Source organism: Andrena cerasifolii, chromosome 5 (assembly GCF_050908995.1).
Source record: "Andrena cerasifolii isolate SP2316 chromosome 5, iyAndCera1_principal, whole genome shotgun sequence".
Lineage (NCBI taxonomy): Eukaryota > Metazoa > Arthropoda > Insecta > Hymenoptera > Andrenidae > Andrena > Andrena cerasifolii.
Window position 1 is genome coordinate 13,701,237 of NC_135122.1, and position 24,754 is coordinate 13,725,990.

The 24,754-nt window shown below is 47.7% G+C and overlaps 2 protein-coding genes across 3 annotated transcripts in view; one reads left to right on the plus strand and one right to left on the minus strand.

The window, feature by feature from the left end:
* Kair1d (Kainate-type ionotropic glutamate receptor subunit 1D) overlaps positions 1–15,294 on the minus strand; it is a 223,983-nt gene extending 208,689 nt beyond the window's left edge. The window contains exon 1 of the mRNA XM_076811592.1: positions 14,931–15,294. The gene's annotated coding sequence lies outside the window, so the exon portion shown is untranslated. The remainder of the gene's footprint in view (positions 1–14,930) is intronic.
* The window catches only part of LOC143368662 (glutamate receptor ionotropic, kainate 2), an 89,436-nt gene that overhangs the window by 6,501 nt on the left and 58,181 nt on the right, over positions 1–24,754 (plus strand). The window contains exon 2 of one of the 2 annotated variants that reach the window (XM_076811608.1): positions 21,188–21,295. The exons of the other annotated variant lie outside the window; for it this stretch is intronic. Within the exon in view, the coding sequence (XP_076667723.1) occupies positions 21,188–21,295 (108 nt within the window). The remainder of the gene's footprint in view (positions 1–21,187; positions 21,296–24,754) is intronic. 2 annotated transcript variants of the gene reach the window in all.

Sequence of the window (24,754 nt, forward strand, 5' to 3'; positions counted from 1 at the left end):
GAAAAAAGTATTCTATAATATTAATATTTCTATTTTTATTTATTTGCAATAAATCATTCATTTGTTATCGGAGTGGCATGAAAACTGTAAAAAAAATGGAGTTGCTCTTGCTGCAAGGTCCTGAACTCTAGGTATTGCGCGACAAGTGAAATCTGATGGATGATTTTGTTAATCCCTGCCAGTGTATTATGATACACATTAAGCTCCGCTTCCTTGATCAAAGGAAGGGTACTCTACAGAGCGGCTTGCTGAGTCCAATTATATCGATCTCGCCACTTTATCATATGTCGAATAATATGGACGATTAAGCACCCTAACCACGACTCGCAGCATTACCCCGAACCACTTTATCACCTACTCAGCGGGGCCTCAAACAAATCGCGTTAACGATTAATGGAGAAGATGACGCAAAGTTCGGCGCAGAACGCACCACTAGCGCATGTGTGAGTGGTTTGCCCGCGAATTTTTCGTTTGCGGAATGTATGAAGCTGGTAGTTACACATTAATGTTTTATACCACACTGATGATAAATGGCACGTGTGCTGGTGGCGTCACGGGTGGGAAAAAGCTGCAGTCACCTTCCCCATTGAGCCAGCTTCTGTGAATCGAAGGTCAACAATTAACCCCCGGTGTTGCGAGACAGAGTAGAACCATTTTCATGTAATACGGAGGATGGAAATGCTGAGAATCCTCCTTCAACAAGATGATCGAAGCAGCAATCCCATGCAACTCGGCGGAATGATTCGCTCCGGCTGAAAAAGAAGCGAAGCCCGTGTTGCAACCGACTAGGTATTTGCAGTTTCTGCCGGGAAATATGTAACCTGTGCGGTGCACGGTTGTGGCGACGTTGGGAAATAACGATATCGTTTTATTACCAAGGAGGAAAGCGTTGTCAACAGTTGCAATTCGTTTCGATTTATTGGCCCCGCGACCGCGAACAGTCGCATCGACTCGACCATAAGTCGAAACGGAATTATACAATGTACCGTGCCGGGCAGAGCCGGCGAAAGGGGCGAACGAAACGTTGTAGAGGCACGTCGAAAGTTTGCGCCGGCTGAAAATTTGTAACCGCCACTCGCCATGTTTCACGCTCGTTCCAGTTTTGCAACGTTACCTCGCGAAGTTTCGCGCCGAATTTCGGGCTTACATTTACATGGAAACGAAGATTTAATAAAACGGCGGGGACGGAAAATTGCGGGGGGGGGGGGGGTGGGCGTCTTGGAGCACCTCGCACGTGTCGCGCGAATCGATAACACACGACCGGTCGGAAACATGCAAATACGGGGACAACTAAGCTCGAACTAGTTCGGCTCGGCCTGGGAATTCGATTACTGGGATATTTCACGGCATGTGCCTCGGAGAAGCAAAAACTTTGGCTGGGAATAGAGCGCGCTTCGCCGTTGAATGATTACTACTTCTTGCGTTCTTATTGCGAACGTTAACACCGCGCCCCGTTATCAGACGTGGAAGAAACGTTGCATAGGTCCGCGAAAATACAATCGAAAGTTAGTTTCAGTTCGGCGCGGCGAGATCTCCATTCAGAACCGCGGGTTCTTGTGTTTAATTCTGTGGTTAGTCTTGTACCGGCAACTTTCTACATCTCCATAGCAAATACGAGGCTGATTGCCTTTTAATTATCCGTAGCTGGGTATTCGTCGGTGATTCCGTTGTGCTTTATCAGCATACTATTGACCTTTGAAATTCTGGAGGGTTTCCTCGCGCGAGTTAAGCATCAGGGCTAAAGGGAATACTTGGTCGTAGGGCGCGAGTGGTACACAAACAGAAGTTACGGGATTCGCTTTTACGGTCTTGGTCGGGTAACTTAGCACGCCATCAACGCTCGTGCCTCTCCCTGACGTCCCTTCAGGCGGCTACGGCTGACAACCGATGCATTCGATTTACAAACAGGCACAACCGTACCGTGTTATTGGACACGTTCCTATCTGTACCCATTATTCGTCACGCGTGCACGCGGTGTCCACGCTGTAAATTATGCCAGCCGTATAATGTCAGCTTGAATCCCTAAATCGAATCAAAATCTCACGTTCCGACGATTGCTGGATCACCTCTACAAATATTTGTCTATGCCAACACCGACGGACGCTATCCAACCCGATGCAACGCTTGCTCTCGATAGGGTGGCTCGTGTACTAGAAAAGTTTCTGGTAAACAATGCAGGATAATCTCTTGGAATAGCATTTAGATGGCGGATGAAATAGATTAAATATTGTAGGAGGCAGGCTAGATAGATTTTCAATTAAATGCAATGCAGTGAAAGCAGCTGTACTATAAAACACTCAGATTTTCTTTATTATATATTAAATTGTCGCAGAAACAGTTAATTTTGTGTATCCTCTTTCACCTTTCCATAAGGATTCACTGCTAGGTAGCACGCTTATCTTATGAAAAGGCTATTATCCAATAATCCTCAGACACTAACCGAGCGTACGTGAAAAGTGACTCTTTACTCCGGCACCCCAATTACTCTTTTCCGTTCAATAAACGAATATCGGGCACAACCACTGCGGCCATGCAGTATCCAACCTCCTGTCGATACTGTAACTCTTCGGTTAATGGCGGACATTTAATACTCGGTTCATTTAAAAACACTTTGCGACACTCCTTGACGTAATTAATTCTATGTCCAGGCGGAGCAGTGAGCGATTTCACTGTACCGCGACGGAGGACTGATGCGTTATATTTTTCATTTCACCATTAACGTTTGATCCGAGGCAATTTCCGCTCAAAGCGGGTGCCCGACAATAAGCGAGGAGCAAGACTTCATCCTGGGGGCCGGCAGGAAATCGTGTGCCCTTTTCTTACCGAGCACTCCCAGTCCATTAGCCAATAGTTGACTTAATGCTCGATCATTCGATTACAGGCCGTCGAGACTTTTCCGCCGTTTTCGCCGTAAAAGTTTCGAGTTCCGCTCCGCGATTAAATTAAAATGCAATTTTCCTTTCCGAGCTTCGTGACCCTCGCCCTCCCCTCCGCGCTCTACCGCCGCCCATTGCACAGGTGTTTCTATCTTTTATTTCGCCGTCGAGTCTTCATCTTTCCCCGGAGTTCCGATTCTTGTTCGGAAAAAAGAAGGGCAAGAAATAAGACGGCAGGAACTTTCGTTGTGGCCGGTAATCCGCGCCGATGCGACGCTTATTATTCTTTTATTTGACGGAACGAGGGCACGAGGGGACTTCGTGGCAGCCCAGCAGATGAGGACAATCAGGCCTCGTGGCCGCGTCGAATGAAAAAGTTGCGTCAATGACGGGGGAACGGTGGCACCGAGGCGAACATGGCTGGCCATGAATTTGCAAATTAAATTCTCTCCCTTCGTTCGTTCCCGACTTCTTCGGCACGATCGAAGAAGCTGCACGCACGGAACGCGCAGCGTGCATCCGATATCTGAAAAATGAAATAGCGCGTGCAGGGCTTCTGGTATTTATTTAATTTAAAAGATATCTCGCACGAGAGGTCAAGGGTGTTTGATACCCTGAGTCCGACGGAAGAGGAGAGCGCGAGGGCGGAACTGAGGGAGAGAAGGCACCCCCGATGTTAGAAAGACGAAATCATCCCCGAAAGTCCGGAGACAAGGGGCGAGACAAGAATTTGTGGCCGGGGCATTAATATAGACGCTGGGTGTTGTCCACGAGGGGGTGAAAATGTAATAGAGACGCAAGAAGCTCGCCCGTGAAAGGAGAAATGAAGGAAAAGAAACGGCCAGAGCGAAGAATGGCCTCGGAGGATTGGGAAGAGGTGGGTTTTATACGATGCAGTCACTTGAAATAAAATAATGAGGAGCTGGAGAAAATGAAAGCTCCACGAGAAGAATGATGCGTTTCCCATTGAGTCGTGGCCGCGCCTTGGGACGCATCATTTTCTTATTACCCTAAGATAACAGCCTAGTGGAGTCGGCATTGTTGTTGTTTTCCGGACCACGTGAATGCCGGGGTCGCGGCTAAATACATGCTAAAAGAGATATTTCGGATCCTCCCACGGGGGTTAGTCAGACGTGAAAGCGTTAAATAATGTGCTGCGAGAAGAGAAAGCCTGTCCTCGCGTAATTATTTGCACTCGTTCGTCGTAGCGAAACAATGAATATCCAGCGTAGCTGGGGCGGGAATTAGCGGAGGTTTCGATACGTAACGGTAATGAAGGCACGTAGACGCGGAACACGGTGCCGGGGGAAAAAAGGACGAGACCGTCGAGACGCCGAATTGTACGGGCATGCCGCAACTGACGAGTAGCTTCTGCACGGTTCGTTGGAACGCGAAGCTCGCTCGGTAAGCAATGTTCGGCAAAATTTCCCGAGTAATGGGAGAGTAATGGGAGACGAGAGAAAATAGAGTCCATTGTGATTGCTCAAGGCCTCAATTGGCTTCTGCATTCGGTAGGCTTTCACTTCCGCCGCGCTTAATTTGAATTCTCGATTTAACCCCCGGCAAGTATAGCGGAGGGGATTAATATCATGGTATCGCGGTATCTTTAACCTCATTAATTCATCGGGAAAGCTTTCTGCGATCTACAATGATCGATCAATTCCCATTTATCTCCGAACACTGCCGGCACTAATGCACATTTACAGCTGGTTAAGTCAGTATTACCAAGCCGTTGTTTCATCGTGATTGCCATTGTACTAATACAGCCACGAAAATCGACATATCCGTTACGTCCGATCGCAATTGCGTCTGTGTTTGATCGATCAAACGTTTCGACGCTTCCGAGCTTGCTGTCGTTGCTTATTAACCGCGCCGGGCTAACATCTGTAACGGTTGCACCCATTTTTTCCACTGATCAACCGACGCGCTTTCCATCGGAAACAAGCCTCGCCTCGTCAATGGCCGAAAGACCCCAGTGGTCGTGGTCCAAGTGGAAATTCAATATATCGAGTGCTTCGCTTCTGTTCAATACCTCTACCTCCTCCTCCTCCCCCCCCCCACTCCGCGCCCCCGCTCGCTCTTTCACCCCTTTTTTTCCCCCTCGGTCCACTTCTATCGGGATGAGTGCCTTATGTACGGCTGTGTACAGTATCTACGCACCGGCATTGTGCACAAGTCACGCTTCCCTTTATTGAAAAGCCGCCTTCTCTCTCGCGAATGGGCCGTGCCACAACGGAAATTGCAGGTGAATTCTTTGTGAACAGTTCGCCCGGGACGAATATAGCGCGGCATTCGGGCGAGAACTTTTTTGAGAGACACGTGAAAGGGATAAATGAATGGGGGCCGCGCGGGGCGTGCACGTTGATTGAAACAGGCGTGTGTTGTGCTGCTGCCGTCCGAGGGCTCTGTGCCAGGCAACTTGTATGGACGTAAAAGAAATTTCAAAATAAGGAAATACTGACGGGAAGCGGGACGCGATAGAAAATTTGGTAGTGTAATGCAATCCGGTTGATCGGCGTACGGTTCTGCTCGAGCAATTGAGCAGCGGAGTGCGCCAATTACGTGGAAAACACTATCAAATATTAAGTTAAACGCTGAGCACAGGGTACGGGCGGACGGAAGTGAAACGCTTTTAAATGTAAAACGCGAGGAAAAAAAAATCTGCGGAAGGCGGAATGGAATGATTTGAAGCGGGGGAAGGTAAGGATAGCGGAACGGTAAGTCAGGAGAGGAAAACAGTTGTGAATAGTGGTGGACGATACCGATGTAAAAAAAAAACAGAGGAAATTTAAATAAAACGCTGCCCTTTTAGAGGCAACGCTTGCCTTTATCAGGGCCCTCTAGATAAAATGCACAATGTGTTTGCCCGTTCCACCTCATTTTACATGCAAAACACTTTTTAATTAATCCGCGAAATATGCAGTTTACAGGGTAAATGGCCGTATCGTGCCACCGTGGCGCCGCTTTACCGGGGAACACCTAATGGAAATGGAATTTCAATTAGAGTTTTGCATCTTTTTATTGGTATGTACGGGAATGAATGAGGCGGTATTCTGCGCCAGTCGAAATACAACGGCTTTTAATTAATGTCGTTCGGTTTGAGAATCATATGAGAAATGTTATCGATTCATTCGGTTGGCAGTTGTGTATGAATGCAGAATGGGATTTTAATTCAGAACGCCCGCGATACTTTAAAGTCTACTGTGCTCGAAACTGAACGTGTAAGTTCCAGTTAAGAGGGTTTCGATTAATCGTCGTTGCGAAACAGGGATTACGACAATAATTATATTAACAAATATTTCTTGATCGGGAAGTTTCTGAAAGGCGCTATGTATTTGATTGATAATGATTCTGCGTTAGACTCTATGATTAAATTCTATCAATTTCATTGTGTACTGAAATAGATTGCCACATCATCAAATTTGTACAAAACTCATTCACTGTTTAATAAACTGCGCTCGATTTGGGTAGAAAACGGTGTTGGTGCAGTTAGATTGTTAGACCATCATAATCATTTGTTCCCAACTATTACGCACAGTTGTGTTTGATGCTCAATTTATTTGGCATAACTCGCTCGTTGAATTTACATGCGTGTATATGATGCATAGAATGTAAAGTAAAAGCAATATCGTTTCATGAATAACCACCACCGTGAAATTCTGTGCAGTTATACGATTAAATACACACACCGCGAAGTTTGCTTGGTGATTCTCCTTATTCGTGTCAGACGCACTGTTCTTCCCCCTTCCTCTCAGAAACATTTTAAACTTGACAAAAATACGTAGATACCTGTACGAAAGGTAACGTAGAAAGATAGAAAGTTGTTCAGAAAATAAATGGAAATCCGTGGATAAATATGGAAGTTTCCGACTTTCGACAATTTACCTGAATGGGGAGCTGAATAACAAGAACCGCGAGGCGCGTAAACGCAGGATTTAGAACATGACGATCGTGCGATGTGCGAACTGATAAAATCCGCTCGAAAGCCGACCCATTAAAACGCTCGCGTGCGGATCATTATTTCAATAATATCGATTGGCGCGATTGAACGTTCAGCGGCCAACATTTTTTCTCCCATCACGAAAACGCAAATATCAGCCGGAAATACGCAACTGCGGCATAATTATCGAGGGTAACAATCGGTTGTAACATTCGTAAACATTTGGCCCCGCAGAATGCAAACGTCGTGATAGTTACGCGCGCGTGCTATCAAAATTTCGTCAAAATCCAATAATCGAGCGATAATTCGATGCCAATATCAATGCACCGGATCACGCGATTAATTACCAGCCAGACGTACAAATTATATAGCCGCGCGGTGAACAATTGCCTCGATCGACCTTTCATTAACCGAAGGCATCGATGGCATGCGTCTAATTGCGATGCTGGCTTGAAAAGCATCGAAAATCGGGGGATTTATTAAGTTTGCTTCTTTTTTTTTTGTAATCATTCAAACGTGAACGTTCTTGTACGAGAAGCACGGACAAGCAATTTCACGGTTCGGAAAGTTTTATATTCTTCATTGAAACGTTTTCACACTGTTATAGAATCCTCCGCACACCCCGGTGTGATAAATATGTAGGAAGAAAATGCTTTATCACTGACAAGAGTATGATACCGAATGTCATACATTTGGTGGATTAGCTTATGAAAAATTTGGCCGCCGCGGCGCGGCGCCAGGAAGACGTCGATGACAGTGAATGACAAATTGAAATTGCGACCTGCAGGAGCGTGCTTTCGGATGCAGACGTTTATCCTCCCCAGTCGGTTGCTTACGAATTCCATATCCATTCGTTACCACGAATACATGCATTTTTTAATGCATCCCGTATGCAGTAGTGCATAAATGTCTCCCCGCATTAAACGTGACACCGAGGTTTGAATTAGTAATACCGCAGTAATGGAATTGTGTATTTATGAAGCCCACATACTTCCCACCTGACAAACACACAGGCACGCTCCATCAACCGAATTCCGGTCTATTTAATAAAAACATCGGCAAACGTGGACGCAGTTGTCAAGCGAAAAAAAAAATCGCGTTTCACCGTTGCACAATCAAGTGACACGAAGCAGAAAAACCATCTCGAAACGAACTGCCTTTCCGTACAATCGCGTCGGCGCTATCGCCGAAAAAAATATATACCCGACCACCGACTCTTTCGGAGCATTTGAAGCGAACAATGAAAATAAATCCTGAGCGGCGAAAAAAGGAGGGAGAGAGGCCCGGGGTATGACTAAACGTTTGATCGTTTCGCGTCCGCCCAATTAAAACGACTGGCTGATTTATTTCGCGCGCCTACTACTTTGTGTGTTCGGAAAAATTCGACGACCCGAATCGGGCGCCGAGTTTCTCGTGGTTTGGAGGGGGGCGGAGGGGTGATTGTGAACGGGTAAGAGGGGTAGGAAGCTCGCTCCTAATTAGTCGGCGTGCTCGGTGGGCCGCGTGTGCACCGGTCAGAGTCTGCGGACCTTTGTGCGATTCAGACAATCAAACGAACCCATTCGTTTGCCGCTGATTATTTTCGAGGCGGCGCGAAAGCGCGTTTAACAACGCTTTTACGGTCGGGCGACGCGTTGATTGCCCACCCGGTTTATATCAATGTCGCCCGCACTTGGCCTGACGCGTCCCACGTTCGTCGATACTCTTAGTACGTACCGAACAGCCACACTGCCCCCGTCTAACAGCGCTAATTTCCCGCGAAAATATCGCCTGACCGCCTGTTCCCGCGCGCAATTATAAGTGACACGGCAAAACTGTGAGTGGTGCTCGAGCCGACATCGAAAATTACCGGGCGATTCGACCGCGCGCACGCCGGAAACCGCTGGCGACAGGTTTTTTAATGGTAGCTTCGTTGATCGACGAGCTTTATTGACGTAAATGAAAAGGAGATCCCGGACAATGGGAGGACGTTATCCATAACCTCGACGCTCGGTTTTTGCGTGGCCCCCGTTGAATTCGTGTTCCGTCGCAATTGCGTCACTGATGACTACGGGCATCGATTAGCCGACCTTATCAGTAGTTTTTCCCGGGCTCAGCTTGCACCCTTTCAATGCTCTTCAGACAGCGATCTGCATTGCCGCGGCGAGGAACGGTAACTAAGAAAAATGGAGCTGCTCGGAAAAAAGTAGCTCGTGTTGCTCCTTGTTCGACGGGCCCCACCACAGATTTTCATCGTTTTTCCTGTAATTTACGTGACAGACATCGAGTCTTTCTCGCTACTTGGTGGTTGGGAGCTTCCATTGGCAGGTATTTTCACTTAACGAGGTAACGATCCAATCCAGCTACTTAGTTCGCATTGTTCCTTTCGTTCTCAATGTTCTTAATACAAATTGATTTAAAGCGCAAGTTGGTACAGCGCCTACTCACACCGTTACGAATCCCACCAGCTGTGGTTAACTTTTGTCCAATACTCCAACGAAGTGGATTCAGCCTTAGGACCGGACGGCATAGGAATTATGCTTATTCTACTTAAGGGGTCATGCTCAGTCAGGAGGCCGAAAAAAGGGTGGTCTTTGGAAATTTTTTACTCAAAAGCTATAACACATTTCTCAAAAAATCTTTTTTTCTTTTTAAGGATTGCATCTAGTACCGTGCATCGTATTTTTTTTATTTAAAAATATTTATAAATAACTGAGTTATTGTCTATCACTCGAAGGTTCTCTCAAAAAAAGGCTTCTGCGCTGACCAGTGCTGCTCGAAAGTAGAGCATCTAAAATAAAAAATTCAAAAGAATTTACTTATTATATTGTATTGTCTAGTATTTGAACGAAGTTTTTTTTCGAAATATTGATTTGGGGAAAAATGGCTGATGTTTAAAGTAAAAGTTTGAATTTTTATCATAAATCTTGCCTGATTTTCGTCAATTAAAAGAAAACTAAGCATCGGATAAAAAAATCCTTCGTTCAAATACTAGATAATATAATATAATAAGTAAATTCTTTGGAATTTTTTATTTCAGATGATCGACTTTCGACCAGCAGTGGCCACCGCAGAAGCCTTTTTTTGAGAGAACCTTCCATTGATAGACAATAACTCAGTTATTGCTAAATATTTTTAAATAAAAAAGAATACCATGCACGGTACTAGATGCAATCCTTAAAAGGAAAAAAAGATTTTTTGAGAAATGTGTTATAGCTTTTGGGTAAAAAATTTCCAAAGACCACCCTTTTTTTCGGCCTCCTGACTGAGCATGACCCCTTAAATAGTCGAGCTTCTTCGCAACGCTGCGCGATTAGTGATGCAACTCGACCTTTCTAGAAACTTCAACCGGTATTTAGCAAGCAGCTAGCATGTGTGGCGTACACAACTGTTCCAGCGGAGTTTCCGGAAATAGGCAAAGCCACCCAGCGAAAATAGTTTCGCATTTTTTTCATTCCAGTTACGCGCTGCACAATTCCTGCGGTCCCATAAATCTCGCGCTCCCCCGTCCGACTATACAGTGCTCGGTGTAATCGTCCATTTCGTACTAGACTCTCGTCGAACCGATGGTTCCTCCATTCGTTCTCTCGTGAAAGTATATCGAGGATATAGCGCGCAGCTCGACATTTCTTCCTTTCGGGTTTCATTCGCGAAATATACGATCCAACTTTTTCCCCTGGACGCCAGTGACTGGGTGTCGGTGATAAAGCTGTTTACACATCGCGACGTACTTCATTTTCTTGCCACAGCTTCTCATCGAATAAAAGATCCAGTCATTAATTACCAGACTGACTCTCCGAGTTCTCGAATCTTTCCCGCTTTTTCTGCCGCTACGCTGCCGCAAGTAATGAAGCAATCGTGTATCTGGACAGCTCAGAGAAATCAATCAAATACCAGGGGCCAACATATTATTGAATGCTTCGTTTAATTTGGGGGAGTTTATCATAGAGAGTGGAAATTAACGGTACATTAAACTGACAATTAAGGTAAAGTGGTTCGAGTTTCAAATTGAAGCACAGCCACAAAATCTACCGTTTTCCTGTCTCGCATTTTCTATTACAAATCCCTTCGTCTGTGTACAATTGCGCCGGCATTGCTTGCCAAAGATATCACCAGGAATCTCGAGTCCCTTGTTGGTGAATAAAATACGCATAAGTATACGGTTGGAGTACTGGAAAGTTGTAGAAAGGCCATAAAGTCGATGACACGCGACTCGAGAATCGGAGCTTTCCGCAAAGCGGGGGCAGTCGTCCTCGAGCGTTTCGTCAAAAATTTAATCTGCTTGGCGAGCGGCTAGGTCCGTAGGACACCGGGACTACATTAATTAGACCCACAATTACGGTAATGGGAGAGTTCGTGCGTTGCAATTATCGTAGCTCCGCGAAGGCAGTTAATTAAGAGAAATTCAATTAAGCTCTTTCGGCGCGCGCCGCGCTCCACGGCCGTAAAGGGTAGGTAAAGTCGTACGCCGCACGCACCGTAGGCGATTTCGTAATCGACGAAATTCACATCCCGCACAGCCCTTCTATTCGCGAGATCGCGCGGCCCCGGCTCTCGATCGCTGTGCCCAGCTTCGTTCGGGCGAATACAACGGCAGAACTTAACGATCGAAAATCCTGACTTAGATCCGTCCGGCGCACGTTCGTTACAAGTGCTTAGCGTCGAAATACTTTCCCGGGGCAAAGCCGGGAACCGGCGAGGCTTTACGTAATTGAAACTGTTTGCTCGCAGACCACGTAACAACGCGTCGCGAGATAATTTGCAGCAACCGGAATAGAAAGGATCGTGGATCGTTTGGTACGAGGGTCGGGCGAATCGATATCTAGCGCCGAGTTATGGGGTCGGCCCTCGGTTAAACCACTCGTTCTTCGGCTGAACGTTTAATTATCGAAGGATTTACCTCTAAGACATTCGTTCGGTCGATCGATATAAACGCCGACCTGATGCGGGCCTCGGGGATGGTAACTGGCTTTAAAACTGCAACGTTGCAGCCGCTTCCGAATACGCCCTGATTTCGATCCCTTCATTGGGAGCGCGGCAATTTGTCATAGAAGCGAGCTCCCAGATGGTCTCCGGTTACCTTTCCAATTATATCGGTGCGAAATGTACGCGCGGCAGGTCGGCCGCGTGGCTGGTAGATGGAAAAGCGTCCCCTCAAAAATGAGACGGTAAGAAAGGCTGGGGTTCTACGTTGTCTACGTAGAAAAACAATTTCCGGTGTCGATATCGATTGAACGGGGGAGGGAGGGCAGGGAATAGAGACGTCAGCTTGCCAGAAATGGCTGGGAAGGGGGATGAAATCGAGGAGACCCGCAAATGGCTTGTTAATATCGCGGGTGACGCGGGGTAAAAAGGCCGCTTGGAGATGGGCCTCGTGCCTCTTCCGTAGTCACGCCATTCAAGGGGGTGGCCTCGCCTACGGGGGATACTGAATTAAACACAGCAATGGAATACTAATTCCAGCGACGCGCACGCTGTAATTTCCGGGGATTGAGCGAGGTCCCCGCCCCTGCCTCCTACGCTCGTACGGAGGTCACTCACTCTCGAGCGCCGCCATTGACACTTTTTCACCCCGGCGAACGTGGCAATTTCAATTTCAACGCGACGTTACTGTGGCCGGATTCTCGCGGCTCGCAGACACTACCGAACACAATGACGGCGCGTGAAAATTCATTAGCGCAGTCAGGGCTGCATTTGATACGCGCTGCTCTATGTCGTTGAAATTGTTGCGGTTCCCTTTCGAAATTGATGGCCGAGGGCCGTTTGATTCGGCCAATAACACATCCCCTCGTCGATTCGCTGATCGAGGAGCCGAACGGTATCTCGCGGATGGTTTAATCGCCGGACGAAAGTAATTAGACGAGGTGGAGGATAATTTAGCAGAACGCACCGGAAAATACGAGTCGTTTAACCGAAAACCTACTTTCGCTACAAACCGTGGAAATTTATGTAAAGAGAGACTCGTTCGTTCTTCGATATTATTAACCATGGCTTACAGATTATATTCACCCGTGATATCGATTAATTAATCTGATCGCGTGTTTAATGTCCCGCTCTGCCGATGATTCACGTTCGAATCTACGGGAGCTTGTGAGTTGCTGGCTTCCGACTGTCGCTTGGATAGAAGCTGATAGGTCCCGATAACCGACCGTTATTTTAAAGAAATTAAGTAAAGCCCAGAGTGGAAACTGGTGTTCTATAAATTGCGAATAGACCCTGATACTTTTAAGTAATCTAATAGAGTTTGCCTCCGTATCATCGACAGGGACGTAGAAGTAATTATGACTAACTTGTCTGATAAACTTTAAAAATTCTGTACGGGCTATTGAGAAGAAGTATTAGAGAAGTCCCCTGAGCCATTTAGTACTTGCCAACATAGTGCTACTTAGCAGAGTGAGAAATTTCTATATAAGCGTGAGTTTTAAAACGAGAGTCGACTTTTCTGACAAAGACGTGACTCTTGGCTGCGGTTACATTAACGTTGAAGTATAAGCTTTATAAGTTCACTCAAACGGCTCGGGGTAAAGCTCGCTCCTTTCCAACCATAAATTATCGACTGCCACTTATTATATACCAATTAACTCCGAAAGAAATCATCTCGAGAATAACCTTCAAATTTTCTACGAACAAAGAGTACAATCGAGAGAAGTACGGACGGGTCCGATCCTCCTTTGGCTTTTAGTCGATGTAAACGAAAGTTTCGCTGTGAAGAATCTCGCGAGTGCATGCTCGGCGAAGTAGCTGTGCTATGCGATCTAGAAAATACCCGATGAGGCCTACGGAGGGCCTCCAGAAGTACTTTCGAAAGCACACCGTCGGATTTCCAAAGCGAGTTTGTGCACAGAAGTGTGTATATACGAGCGGGAAGAGAGAGAGAGGGAGGCTCAGCAGTCTGGCAATTCCGTGAAAGCTACGAGCGGAGAAGCCGCGGGACGCCGAAACGGCAGTTGTTTGAGTTCCAATTTGCGTTTAATAATTGCATTCGATTAATATTCATTGGAATGCAAAGCGGTCCTGTAAAACGGTAAATCCAGCTTCGTCGAGTGGCCCACGCGTATATCTATAGATCCACGCGGGATTCCGCCCCGAAACCGTAGTTTTTACCGTCCGGCCGGAATCGTTCGCTCGAGAGTGGATAATATATCCCGATTCTTCCGGCTTCTGCTACTTTTTACGCGAAGACTAATGGGTTTCGACCATCGAGGGGGCTGCTGCGCGTGATTTATTCATAGTGGCGCATCGGGGAACCACCGCGGGAAGACGTCGATTTCCGGCGCAACACGGTAGCCCCCGGCGCTTTCTGATCTCCTTGCGGCAATTAAAACAATCTGCGCGCGGACAACGCGGCGGACAGTTCGGATTGGCCGGCGATATCGGGCCGGTGTATCAACGTTCGATTAATAGAGCCGTGTCATCCATCATTTTACCCGCGCGCCGGGTTTACTTTGGGGGACATAAATGTTTGCCGCTGACAGGTTTCTTTGGTACACACGGGAACACGAAAGGCTTTCAGTAGAATGTGACGGGAGATTATGTGAACCGAATGTTTGTCTGGCTTCCGTAACAGATGAAAGAGGAAAAACGCAATAATACGGGACAGTGCGCTCTTGTATCTCGACGACGCTTTTACGTCCCCTGTTATTCCTGCCGGTCTTTGGAAACAATCGATTGACCACACTTCGGCGGCGACAATCAGGTAAGTCAAGCAATAGTGTCCAAGATGCAAACACTGCGACAGGACAGCTAACATTGGACGTTCGTGCAAACGTTAGCTAGACCCCCTCGAAAAGCCGCGAAACCAAGGGAAATGTGGCGCGAGCTACCATCCGGGACAATAACGATTCAGAATCACTGAATCAGTCAGCGAATTCTACAGATTCGTGACCTCGATGCGTGTAAAAGGGGTTTGATTCCTTAATGCATTTCCGCGACAATTTCTCCGCGAGACCCGTGTAACCTCCAACGCTTGCTGCGAATCAACAGCGCCGAGACAATAACGGTGTTGGGGGGGGGGGGGAGGCATTTCTGGAGCATAAAGGAGGACATCACCACCGAACAATAGACAGAACCTGCAGAGAATCACAGCACGACGAAAAGTAAGGCGACGGTGGTACTTTTAAGATTACGTCCTGTACCTTTCTGGATCGCGTTGACCAGGAACCACTGACGTACGAATCTCACGGAGTCGGCAGACGAGGGGGGCACCCCAGAGACACCTTGAAAGCCCAGAGGTCCCGTGAAAGCTCCTTGGAAAACAGTGGCGACTGTCACCCCCGGGGGATGAGGATTTCTCTTTCACACGATTATCCACCAACGCGAGATTGTCCGCCGGACGTGGCACTTCTGTGCGAAGTATCCATCTATCTCGTTTAACGGGAAACGGAACGAGACGGCACGGGTGTTACGGTATCACGTCGTCGGCGAGGAGCATGGAACGCGACGCCCCGTCGTCGTACTATGCCAAACGGGAGCGGAAGGCAAACTGGACCGAGCGGCGGAGTCTGCCTTTGGCAGCTGCGTGTTGGCTCTGGTGCCGCTTTCGCCGGCAACGAGGACGCCGACGACGCCGACGCCGACGCCGACGTCGACGCCGACGCCGCTCGTAGCAACGATGGCGCGACGTAGAAACCGCCACGGCCGGGGCGCCCTCCTCTCGCCCGATTCTGCACCAATATTCCCTCACGACCTGATCCTCTTTTTCTCTCGTTTCACACCGCTCCCTCTCCCTGTCCCTCTTCATCGCTCTCTCCCTCGTTCAACCCTCTTTCAGCCCTCTTTCGCCAACGTTCCTCCCTCTCGCTTCGTTCCACCCTTTGCGCCACCTCCTCTTCGTCCCCCGCTGTCTCCCTCGCCCTCTGTCCCTCGTTCCCTCTCGCGCCTCTTGCTGACTCCCCACTACCATATCGATCCTACGGGAAAGGCCCTCTGGTGCGTTCCATTTGCTTCGGTCGAGCGGAGGCTACGAATCGCTCTCGTACCGCTCGACTATTTGTTGGTGAAAAGAGTCGACCTGTCGGCATCCGATGCTCGTTTCAATGGCTCCTCGTTCCCCAGTGACCACGGAGATGTTTCCCGATGGATCGGGCGCTGAATTTTAATCGCTGCTCGATTCAGCTGCCTCTCCCGCGACGATGCGCCCGGGACTCTTCGCAGGTGACGCTGGCCAAAGCTGCCCCCCTGGCCAACGATTGTTCCCGCGATGATGATACGGAACGATGGAGCAGAGCGATTGAGAGATCGATGTGCACTTGAGGGGATTGATGACGAGACGGAGAACAATCTCGGGGATTTCTTTCGGGGCCGTGAGTCACATGCGCCGATCTTAAGTTCGGGATTCAAACGAGATGGGATTGAAACGGGGTAAACTAGAATCATCCCCCCCGCGGAAGATTGCCGCTGAAGAGGGATAAGAAAGAGCAGGATTACATTAATTCCGAGTAGGATCTAGTTTCGGTAGTTCTCAGCTCCCCAGTTGGCCACCAAACTACCCCCGGAGATCGACATCTGAATCTTAATCGAAGTTCGCGCCGAGATACGTCCTCGCGACGACTGACGGAGCCGTTTTCTTGCCATCGTCCCTGGAATATTGTCTCCGCGGATGTGTCAGGAACTTTTGTTGGAAGAGATACGCGGGAACGACACTAGAATCCAGAAGTGAAGTTTTAACAACCTCAATACAAGTATTTGCTCTCACGTAGCCTACAAACGCGAAAGCTGCGCGCCTTTCATCCGGGACTCAGAGATGAGAGAAGCGGTTGAAAACGATTCGAATGAAAAATCTTTCTGAAGGACCATACGCCGCGGAAGAATGGCGGGGGGGGGCCGGATTAAGAGTTATCGTAACGAATTACGTATCCAGTTCGTAGCGTGCTGTAAGATTATTAGTATAAATTCTGCAGGTTACTATTGCGAGGAATGCCGGTCCGTAACGTGATTAGAGGATGATACTTTTCTCAGCGGTGAAGTGCCGTTGCTCGTGATGATACCCTGACTACAGTCGGATGAAAGGGTTTCAAGCAGAAATTTGAGCGCACCGAATGAATCTGTTCTTCCGAGTGTCGGGCTCGTCAGAGGGCGGAAATGCTCGAAAGATTTGAAGCATTCCACTTGCCGCGTGAAAATGGGGAAAAATAATCCACACGGACGAACAGAGGCTGCGAATTGCTTTGGTGCCTCAGCACAAAGCCGAAAGGAGTAGCCGAGGCCGTAACGCAATGCACTTTGTGCGCTTCTATTCTCTTGAGTGCCACGCATCATCGCGCGAAAGGAAAGGAGGAACGTTGCTTCAGAGAGAAGCTAGCGTTCAGTTTATAACAGATACATTGAAATCGAAATTGCTTCCTCGCCGGGGCTACGTGGTACGCTTAATTGCCACTATACTTAACACTGGTTAAAAGCTGGCGCGAGAAGCGATAGGAGCTCATCTTTGACCACTGAACTGTGACCTTTTACGAAGCAATTTTAATTATCGCACTTGCCCCAACTCGAGCTGCATACCGACCAAAAGCAGACGCAATCTGGATCTGATACAGATATAAGCCTGGCTTATCACGGACACCGGGCTATAAGAACTTCAGAGATCCTGGCTATATGAACTTCAAGGATCGTGGCGGATGGAAGTGAAAAAAGCTTTGCAAAACTTCGCGCTGTCGGGGCGAAGTATTAAGAGCGCGAGAGCGATTCGTCAGATAGGGGAGCTGCTCGAATGAATGGAACTGTTTTCGTGGTTTAGAAACGAACGACTGACTGACACTGAACCCGGGAAAAAATCGCAGCAAACTCGAAGAAGAATTGTTCGAAGCTCCCAGGGATCGCGCGTCATAAAGTGAAAAGGGGGAGCGAGGCGATGCATCGAAGGAAGAGGATCTTCGAGAAAACTCGAGGATCTGTTTCCCTCTGAAACGGGATCGGATGCTTCGGTAAGCTACGACCCCAATGAAATTCAGCTGTTTCGCAGAATTTCGGCATGAAGGGAATTTCGGGCCGATCGGAAGCGCTCGAGGGGAGCCATGGAAATTTAGCAACGTTGGTAGAAGCTGGGAAATTTCGTTTCTAACCAAATTATTCCAGATTCGCTAACAAGAATGTGTCATCACTGGGAATTTCGTTCTCCAATTCGAGACCCACGGCGAAAAACTGCTTCTGATGGATCGTTTAATGCTAAAGGGTGTCTTCGGCTTGCTCTATCTACGCGTACAAAACATCCGAAATTTCTTGCGTCACGCTGGACCATTAATCAACGCGGATGCACGCTCTAATTATTGCCCTTATATGAACTGGCTCATCCTATCAATCGGGGTTTTTTTTTTCGAAACACCGTGACGTGTACGAAAAACGCGTAGCTCGACGAGGAGGTGAACGATCGCCGAAAGGGAAAAAGGATGTCACACCGAGGACACTCGACCTTTGTCCCCGGAGGAGGCTAAAATCTTATCCCAACTAATTCCAATATACATTATAATTTCCCCATCTTATACACGCTAATGCCGATGACGAATCGACGCGTGAATCATACTCGTGCGACAAACGATGCACCCCGTTGGAAAACTCGATCCAGTCGTATCCACCTTGGACGAACGCGACACAATGGGTAAACCAAAAGTTCACCGGTGCGAATCCACGAATTTCTGATGGCTCGGCCGCAATGTTCCCGGCGAAACCGATTTCGTGGCGATTCAATTCTGCAGAAAGAAAGTTCGAAAGATACGACGCACCGTCGCCGTGGCAGGATGGCCGTAGAAGGGGGGAGGAAGGCGGGACCCCTGCGGTGAGAGGGTTGACGAGCGAGACGCGAAGGGAGAAACGAGGGCTCGTGGAGGGGTCCAAGTTTCGCGGGAGTGGAAAGTTCGATGATCGTGGCTCGGGAACTACCGTAAGATCGTCAAGAGCTTCGGCCTATTCTCGACAATTTGATTCCGGAAGAGACACTTCTCCGTGGAGTACTCCGATGTCGGGGTGATTGCACCGCGACGCCCTGGGAATCCGATGTCGATGCCTGGCGACTATTTAATGTTGAAAATTGATCGGATATGCTGGAAACTCGGTGAGAGCCCTGAAGCACGGGACCGCTCTTCCTCGCGTCTGAAACGACTCCGATAATATTCCAGCAGCATTGCCGCGCCGTATGAAAAATTTACAACAGTTCGATTCGATCATAAACGCGGGACTCTGCAGCAGAATTCGGCTTGGAGATTCCCTTGATTCTAATTACACACTCACATTTTAATTGGAACCTTAGAAAAACTTGTGCGCGTTAAAACCCTACGCTCGTTATCCCTACTTTACTCAGGGAAACGTAATTTTAATCGAACTCAAGGGGATCCCAGGTATCTGCGCGAGCAGCGATCTCAACTTTAATTTGTCTTAGGGCACGTAATGATGAAACGAGTACGGATGCAGTGGAACGCGAAACTTTCGGGGAAGCATCGAAGGAAGTCACGCTTTTTAAAGTCACGGTAAACAGCGATGTTATCGCGGGCATCGAAAATACCAGAGGAAAATTGTGTTGCGACAAAGTCCACGAGCTGGTAACAGGCTGACCCGGAGGACACTCCAGTAACTCCTCCGGAGTTTCGGCGGATCGAAGAACTTCGGTGGCCCTTTGGAAGTTGCCCCAGCCCTGAGAATACGACCACTTGCTGCTCCACTCTGGTTCCCCTGGCTGTGAACTTTTGCTTTTCCGCCAACGGCGTTACCTTATCTTCCATCCGCTGTCTTCCATTTGTCCATCCTTCTCTCGTACGTAGGTGTACGCGCATTGCTCGATATTTAATATAAAAAAAAAAAAAATGAAAAAATGAAGAACAGGAACTCCACTTTCGAGCAGAAATTTTTCCGTCTGAACGGGGAGGGAGCAACGTGAGTGGAGAAAAAAAGATAGGTATTACGTTACGTTAATGACTAATTTCCTCCGGTTTGCCCGCGGTGTTGCGTTTGATTATAAAATCCCTGCAGTCAATTAACGGGCTTGTCTGCTGCAGCCTCATTAATAGTTAAAGCGAAGCGATTGGACCTCGAGCACAGACATCAAACGGAGTTTGAATTCCAGTTACTTGTAACGGACTAGCTGAGCAGTTGGTCTGCTGACTGATCAACCCCAGCCTGGAATCCTTGATTTTCAAATACATATACATGTCGAGTTAAACCAACCCGTCGAACTGCCGGTTCCCTCTGCATCTTCCGTTTCAGAGCTGGTAACGCATATAGTGACTGCGATATTCATCGTTAAATCCGTATATCAGAAACAACAACAACAAAACCTAACTGAATGAACGGTGGGGAATAGTTACGCCGTGGAAAGAGCGATAACACTCTATGAGGCTGCTCCATTAAAATCTAAATTTTCGATCACAATGGTAGCCTGGATTACAGGCATTGCTCGCTTAATCATAGCTTCGCGCAATTCGTTTTCTCTATTTACATCGAACTTTTAACGATATTTCCCGGGGGGGATGATGTGCGTTAACAACCGTGAAACACTATATCGTGGAAAAGTGTATCTTCCAGAAATATTCACCAAATACTCCTCTCGCGTTGCGCACTCTGCGAAGCTCCGGCGATATACATGTACACCGATAAAGAGGGGAGGATGAGAAGAATAATACATCGAATAACGTTTCTACCGTTCCCGGAATCGCGACTCCTCGAGCGATGGTCAGAAGAATATATCGTTAGAATCGCGAAACGCCCTGGACAGGCATTCCCAGCCGCCATTGAGAAATCGATCCGTGCATCATTATCAAGTAGACCAAACGCTTTCGCGTATCTCGAGGCGACCACCCCACCCCCGCAGCAATTTCTCTGGGAACTTTTCAACGTCGTCCGCACTAAATACGCCTCGGCTTAGCTCAATCACGCTAATTGAAGACTCCTCCGGGGCGTCCTTCGCGCAAAACCGCCACGACGATCCTCCTTTTCTCCACTTTTCACGCGTCAAATTGTCAAGGCTGATTGCAAGGGCGAGGGGGGGGGGGGACACAGAGCCGCCAACGTGTATCCGAGCTAAACGAAAATTAAAACTTTGTCAGACTGTCGATTAAGTATCGGGCACTGGCATTGCAAAACAAAATAAGACACCTCTGCCTTAAAGCGGGATAATTAACGCTCCGCTGGGATAAACGCCCGACAAGATTAATCATTTTAATTAAGACAATGATAAATCGACCCCAACAACTGTTTCCCCTTTATACGCGTAGATGATGTAATTGGGGATTTCATTGAATCGAAAGTTGAAAGTCCTTGAATAGAATTGCTCGCCAAGGGACTTCCCCAACGTGTTTGAATTGCGAATGAATTTTCAGATGAGTGAGGATTTTATCATTCCCCGGATTGTACCTTTTTATATCCGTCCCTTTCACTTTAAGATCTTAACTTATCTCTACCATTCTTATAGTTTCCAAGACTTGGAGGAGTCTCAGGACCATCGAAAGTTCCAACGCTCGAAGAACTCCCGGACTTTCAAGGTTTCGAGGGATGCTCCACCCATCCGAAATTCCTCGCTGTAAGTACGGTATATTTGTGGAGTAAAAGGACATCGCCTCGGAGGGACTTTAGATTTTTAAATAAAACGGATTACTTTAAGCAGAATTTTTTAATTCAGAATTTGATAGATTAAGATATTTAATCGTCCACTTTGACGAAGCTAACTGGGAAGTTAGGTACTTATATCTCCGCCAGTCTTTTCATCTTATCTCGTCGTTTGACAAACTTGAAGGAGCAAAGAAAGGAGTAGACTTCTAGGTCCTGATAAAGGAGCCCTGATTCTCCTCATCGCCGAGAAAAAAGAATCTCTTCCATTCAAGATCACGCGTCTCGATGCTCTTTTCTTCCGCGGGGTTCTCGAAAATCTCTCTAACTCCTTACTCCGGGATTTAAGACGGAAGAAAGGAACTGTAGCTCACTAGCCCCCGAATCTTCTCCACCGATTCCTTCGAACTGACGAACAAACGATCCTGTAATTACGTTCGTTGTCCAGCTCTTGGAACAGTGGTCACTTTTTGCCGATGAGCCACTCTAAATAGCCACTTTCCACTACTCCCTTGAAATGTTTAAAAACTTCCTCCGCCCGTGGCAGATAAGGCATCAGAAATCAAAAGGAAGGATCTCTCGCGTCTGCGTCAAATGCACAGAGCTTTCAGCGGAGAAAACTTAATGTACCTGCCCGTGTAAACTGTTTACGAACAAAGTATTCTGCCGTGTGCAGACGTAATAAACGTAACGTAATTTTAAAAATAATTAGCAAGGCAGACATCCGCAGACTACTGAAAATCGTCCTTTCCTAGGGAATTAAATTCCGGATGCTATTACACCACGCAGGATTTTGCTGAGGGCTTCTAAAGTCCCTCCGCTGGCCCATTTTATTACGAAGTTGGTCCTCGCCTCGAGGCGACGTTCAAGCTCGCTTGCTTTATCTGTGCTTTCACTTGGACGGCCACGAAGAGGGCAAAACGTTTTAACAGTTTGAAGACATCCGACTTTCTGTCGATACCGTGTCGCTTAACAGGCGAGATGGGGGTCGCGCGTGACGTGGGATTCAGCTAGTCGATAAGAGTGCTCTTTGTCGACAGATGAGTCTCGTATGAACGCTACAAAAATCACACCTGCCGCGTAATTAAACTGACAGCGCCGAGTGAAGTGTTCGGAACCGAGCGCGTACTTTAAGCAACGTCTTTTCGCAACGTCCGAAACACTTCTGGTTCCCACAAATATTAATAGCATCCGCGAGACAACCGCTCCCTTTCTTGCCGAAGAAACTTGCGAAATGCAATTTGGGGTTACAATTGAGAACGGGGCCACTGTACGAAAATACTGCGAAGGTGAATGGATGATGTTTAATGACATTAGGTGGCAGCTTGTTCCAGACAGATTTCCATTCGCGGACCACGAAAATAAGGTGCAACGATCTACGTATATTTCGCGATATTGTTCCGCGGTTGTATTCACCGGATACAATCGGGCGCATTGATCGGGGAATATATGTTGTATGCCGTTGAAAAATATTCCCGATGCTTTTCATCGGTCGGATTTATGGTCAATACCCTGCCACCCGTTTATGCGGAACGGGACCATCGATAAGTATATTAAATTCCGCGTTATGGCCTTATTTGCGCGCTCCCAAAGGAACGTGCTCATCAATGGAGTACCATAATGAAACTAAAAGACCTGGTTAATAAGAAAATCGAAGAATAGGAATCGATCAGTGGCCCCATGCAAACGCTTTCGAATTTGAAACACTGGAAGATAGAAGAAAGAAGGAATCTTATATGTGTCCGACATTCATTTTTTACAAGTGGCACCCGTCAAGTTTTTCCCGTGGAAGAAGACCAATACCGCAATATCGGAAGGAATTTTAAGGAAACAGGACGGAAGGTGCACCATTACAAGTGCTCAGCGTGTACACCCGTACGAGCAGAGGCGTCGCAGTTTCGAACGTAAGAAAACGCTTTCGCGAAAGGAACAAGGACTGCGACTGTTCGACAGTTGACGAAGAGCGTCGTATCCCCGGGAAGAGACGGCAAAAGGATTCTATTGCGCGAATCCAGTGTCTCAGGCTTTCCCTCCTCCGTCCTCCGCTGGATGCCGTCCGGGTTATCACGCTTCATAAATCTTCGCTAGGCGTGGAGCCGATGTGAGGCTGGGAGTGCTCGAGACTGCTCCGCGTAACTCCGTCGCTCGGTATGCCCTCGAAGTTCAGATGATTCCCAACGAACTCACCGGTGTGACACGAATAACTTCCGGGACGGGGAAAGCCACCCTGGCTAGTTATCTCCAGCTGTAAATCCGCGTCGTTACGGTGATATCGAGCCGCGCGGGCCGACGAGATTGCGAAAATATAAAGAGGGAAATAGGAGGACGAGAAGAGGGATGTGTGGCTGCCAGCGGTACAGATGGGTTCCACGCAATTTGCAGCGGCCACGGATATATGTATTGCCGGCGAGCATTATCGGTAACGAGGCCGGCGAACGAACGCGAACGGTTTGTTCGTTGCGCGCGGCACAGTCGGGTCGTAGACGCGGCTACCGCGCGAAATCTCCATCCCCGTGGTAATGATGTATGCACGCGTGAAGAAATAACCGTGTACTTCTGAATCGCAAGGTCTGCAGCGCATCAGATGCAATTTGCAGGGCGGTAGAAAATATGCTCTCAGTGTGGCGCGTCGATAACGAGACACGTCAGGCTGTTCCGACGACGTTTGTGTTGTAAATATCGTAATATTCTTACGTAGAGATCCTTCAGAATATAATAGGTATGTACAATGGCTCTGTCAGTCGAAGAGCGTAGGATTAAAGAAGTACAGTACATTGGAATTGAATGAAGTAAAGAGATCGATTGAAATCTCGTCAAGAATAGCTCGATGTCGTTGAATCATGAAATTTTCGAGATGCTACGGATATAGGTACCTAAATAATTTCTACCGTTGAATGCAAACGCCAGCACGCCAGTGAGCTTTATGAGTAACGACGCAGCGTTTTGTTGAAACGTAAGTCACCACTTAGAAGCATATAGGCTTTCCATGTTTTGGTGGCAGCGCAACATTTATAACTTTCATAAATCGCGGCACGGGCAATCGTGCGAGGCCAGGGTTTGACCAGCTGTTTCACGTGGCGATAAAATTTTTACCCCGCCGTTAAGATTGGCGCTCGCTACGAGGGCGAACTTTCCACGATATAACCTGCAAGCGAACGTTAATTCCGAGCCGTGTAAAAAATCGCGGCGCATGCGACAAGCTTTCTACGCTGTGTCGGCTTCAACCCATGCGAAGTATCGCGAGATATAAGAGTCTTTGAAAGTGAGAATAATCTATTAGAACGACCGCAATGTTCTCTTGAAGTTGAAGAGGTTCGGGCGGAGGAATCTCGGCCATTTACTTTCTTTAGGAACGTATTTTTAACCGATGTCGCTGGGAATGCGCCGAGGCATTGTACGAAAGATGTATGCGGCTCGTCACGGTGCAAGTACT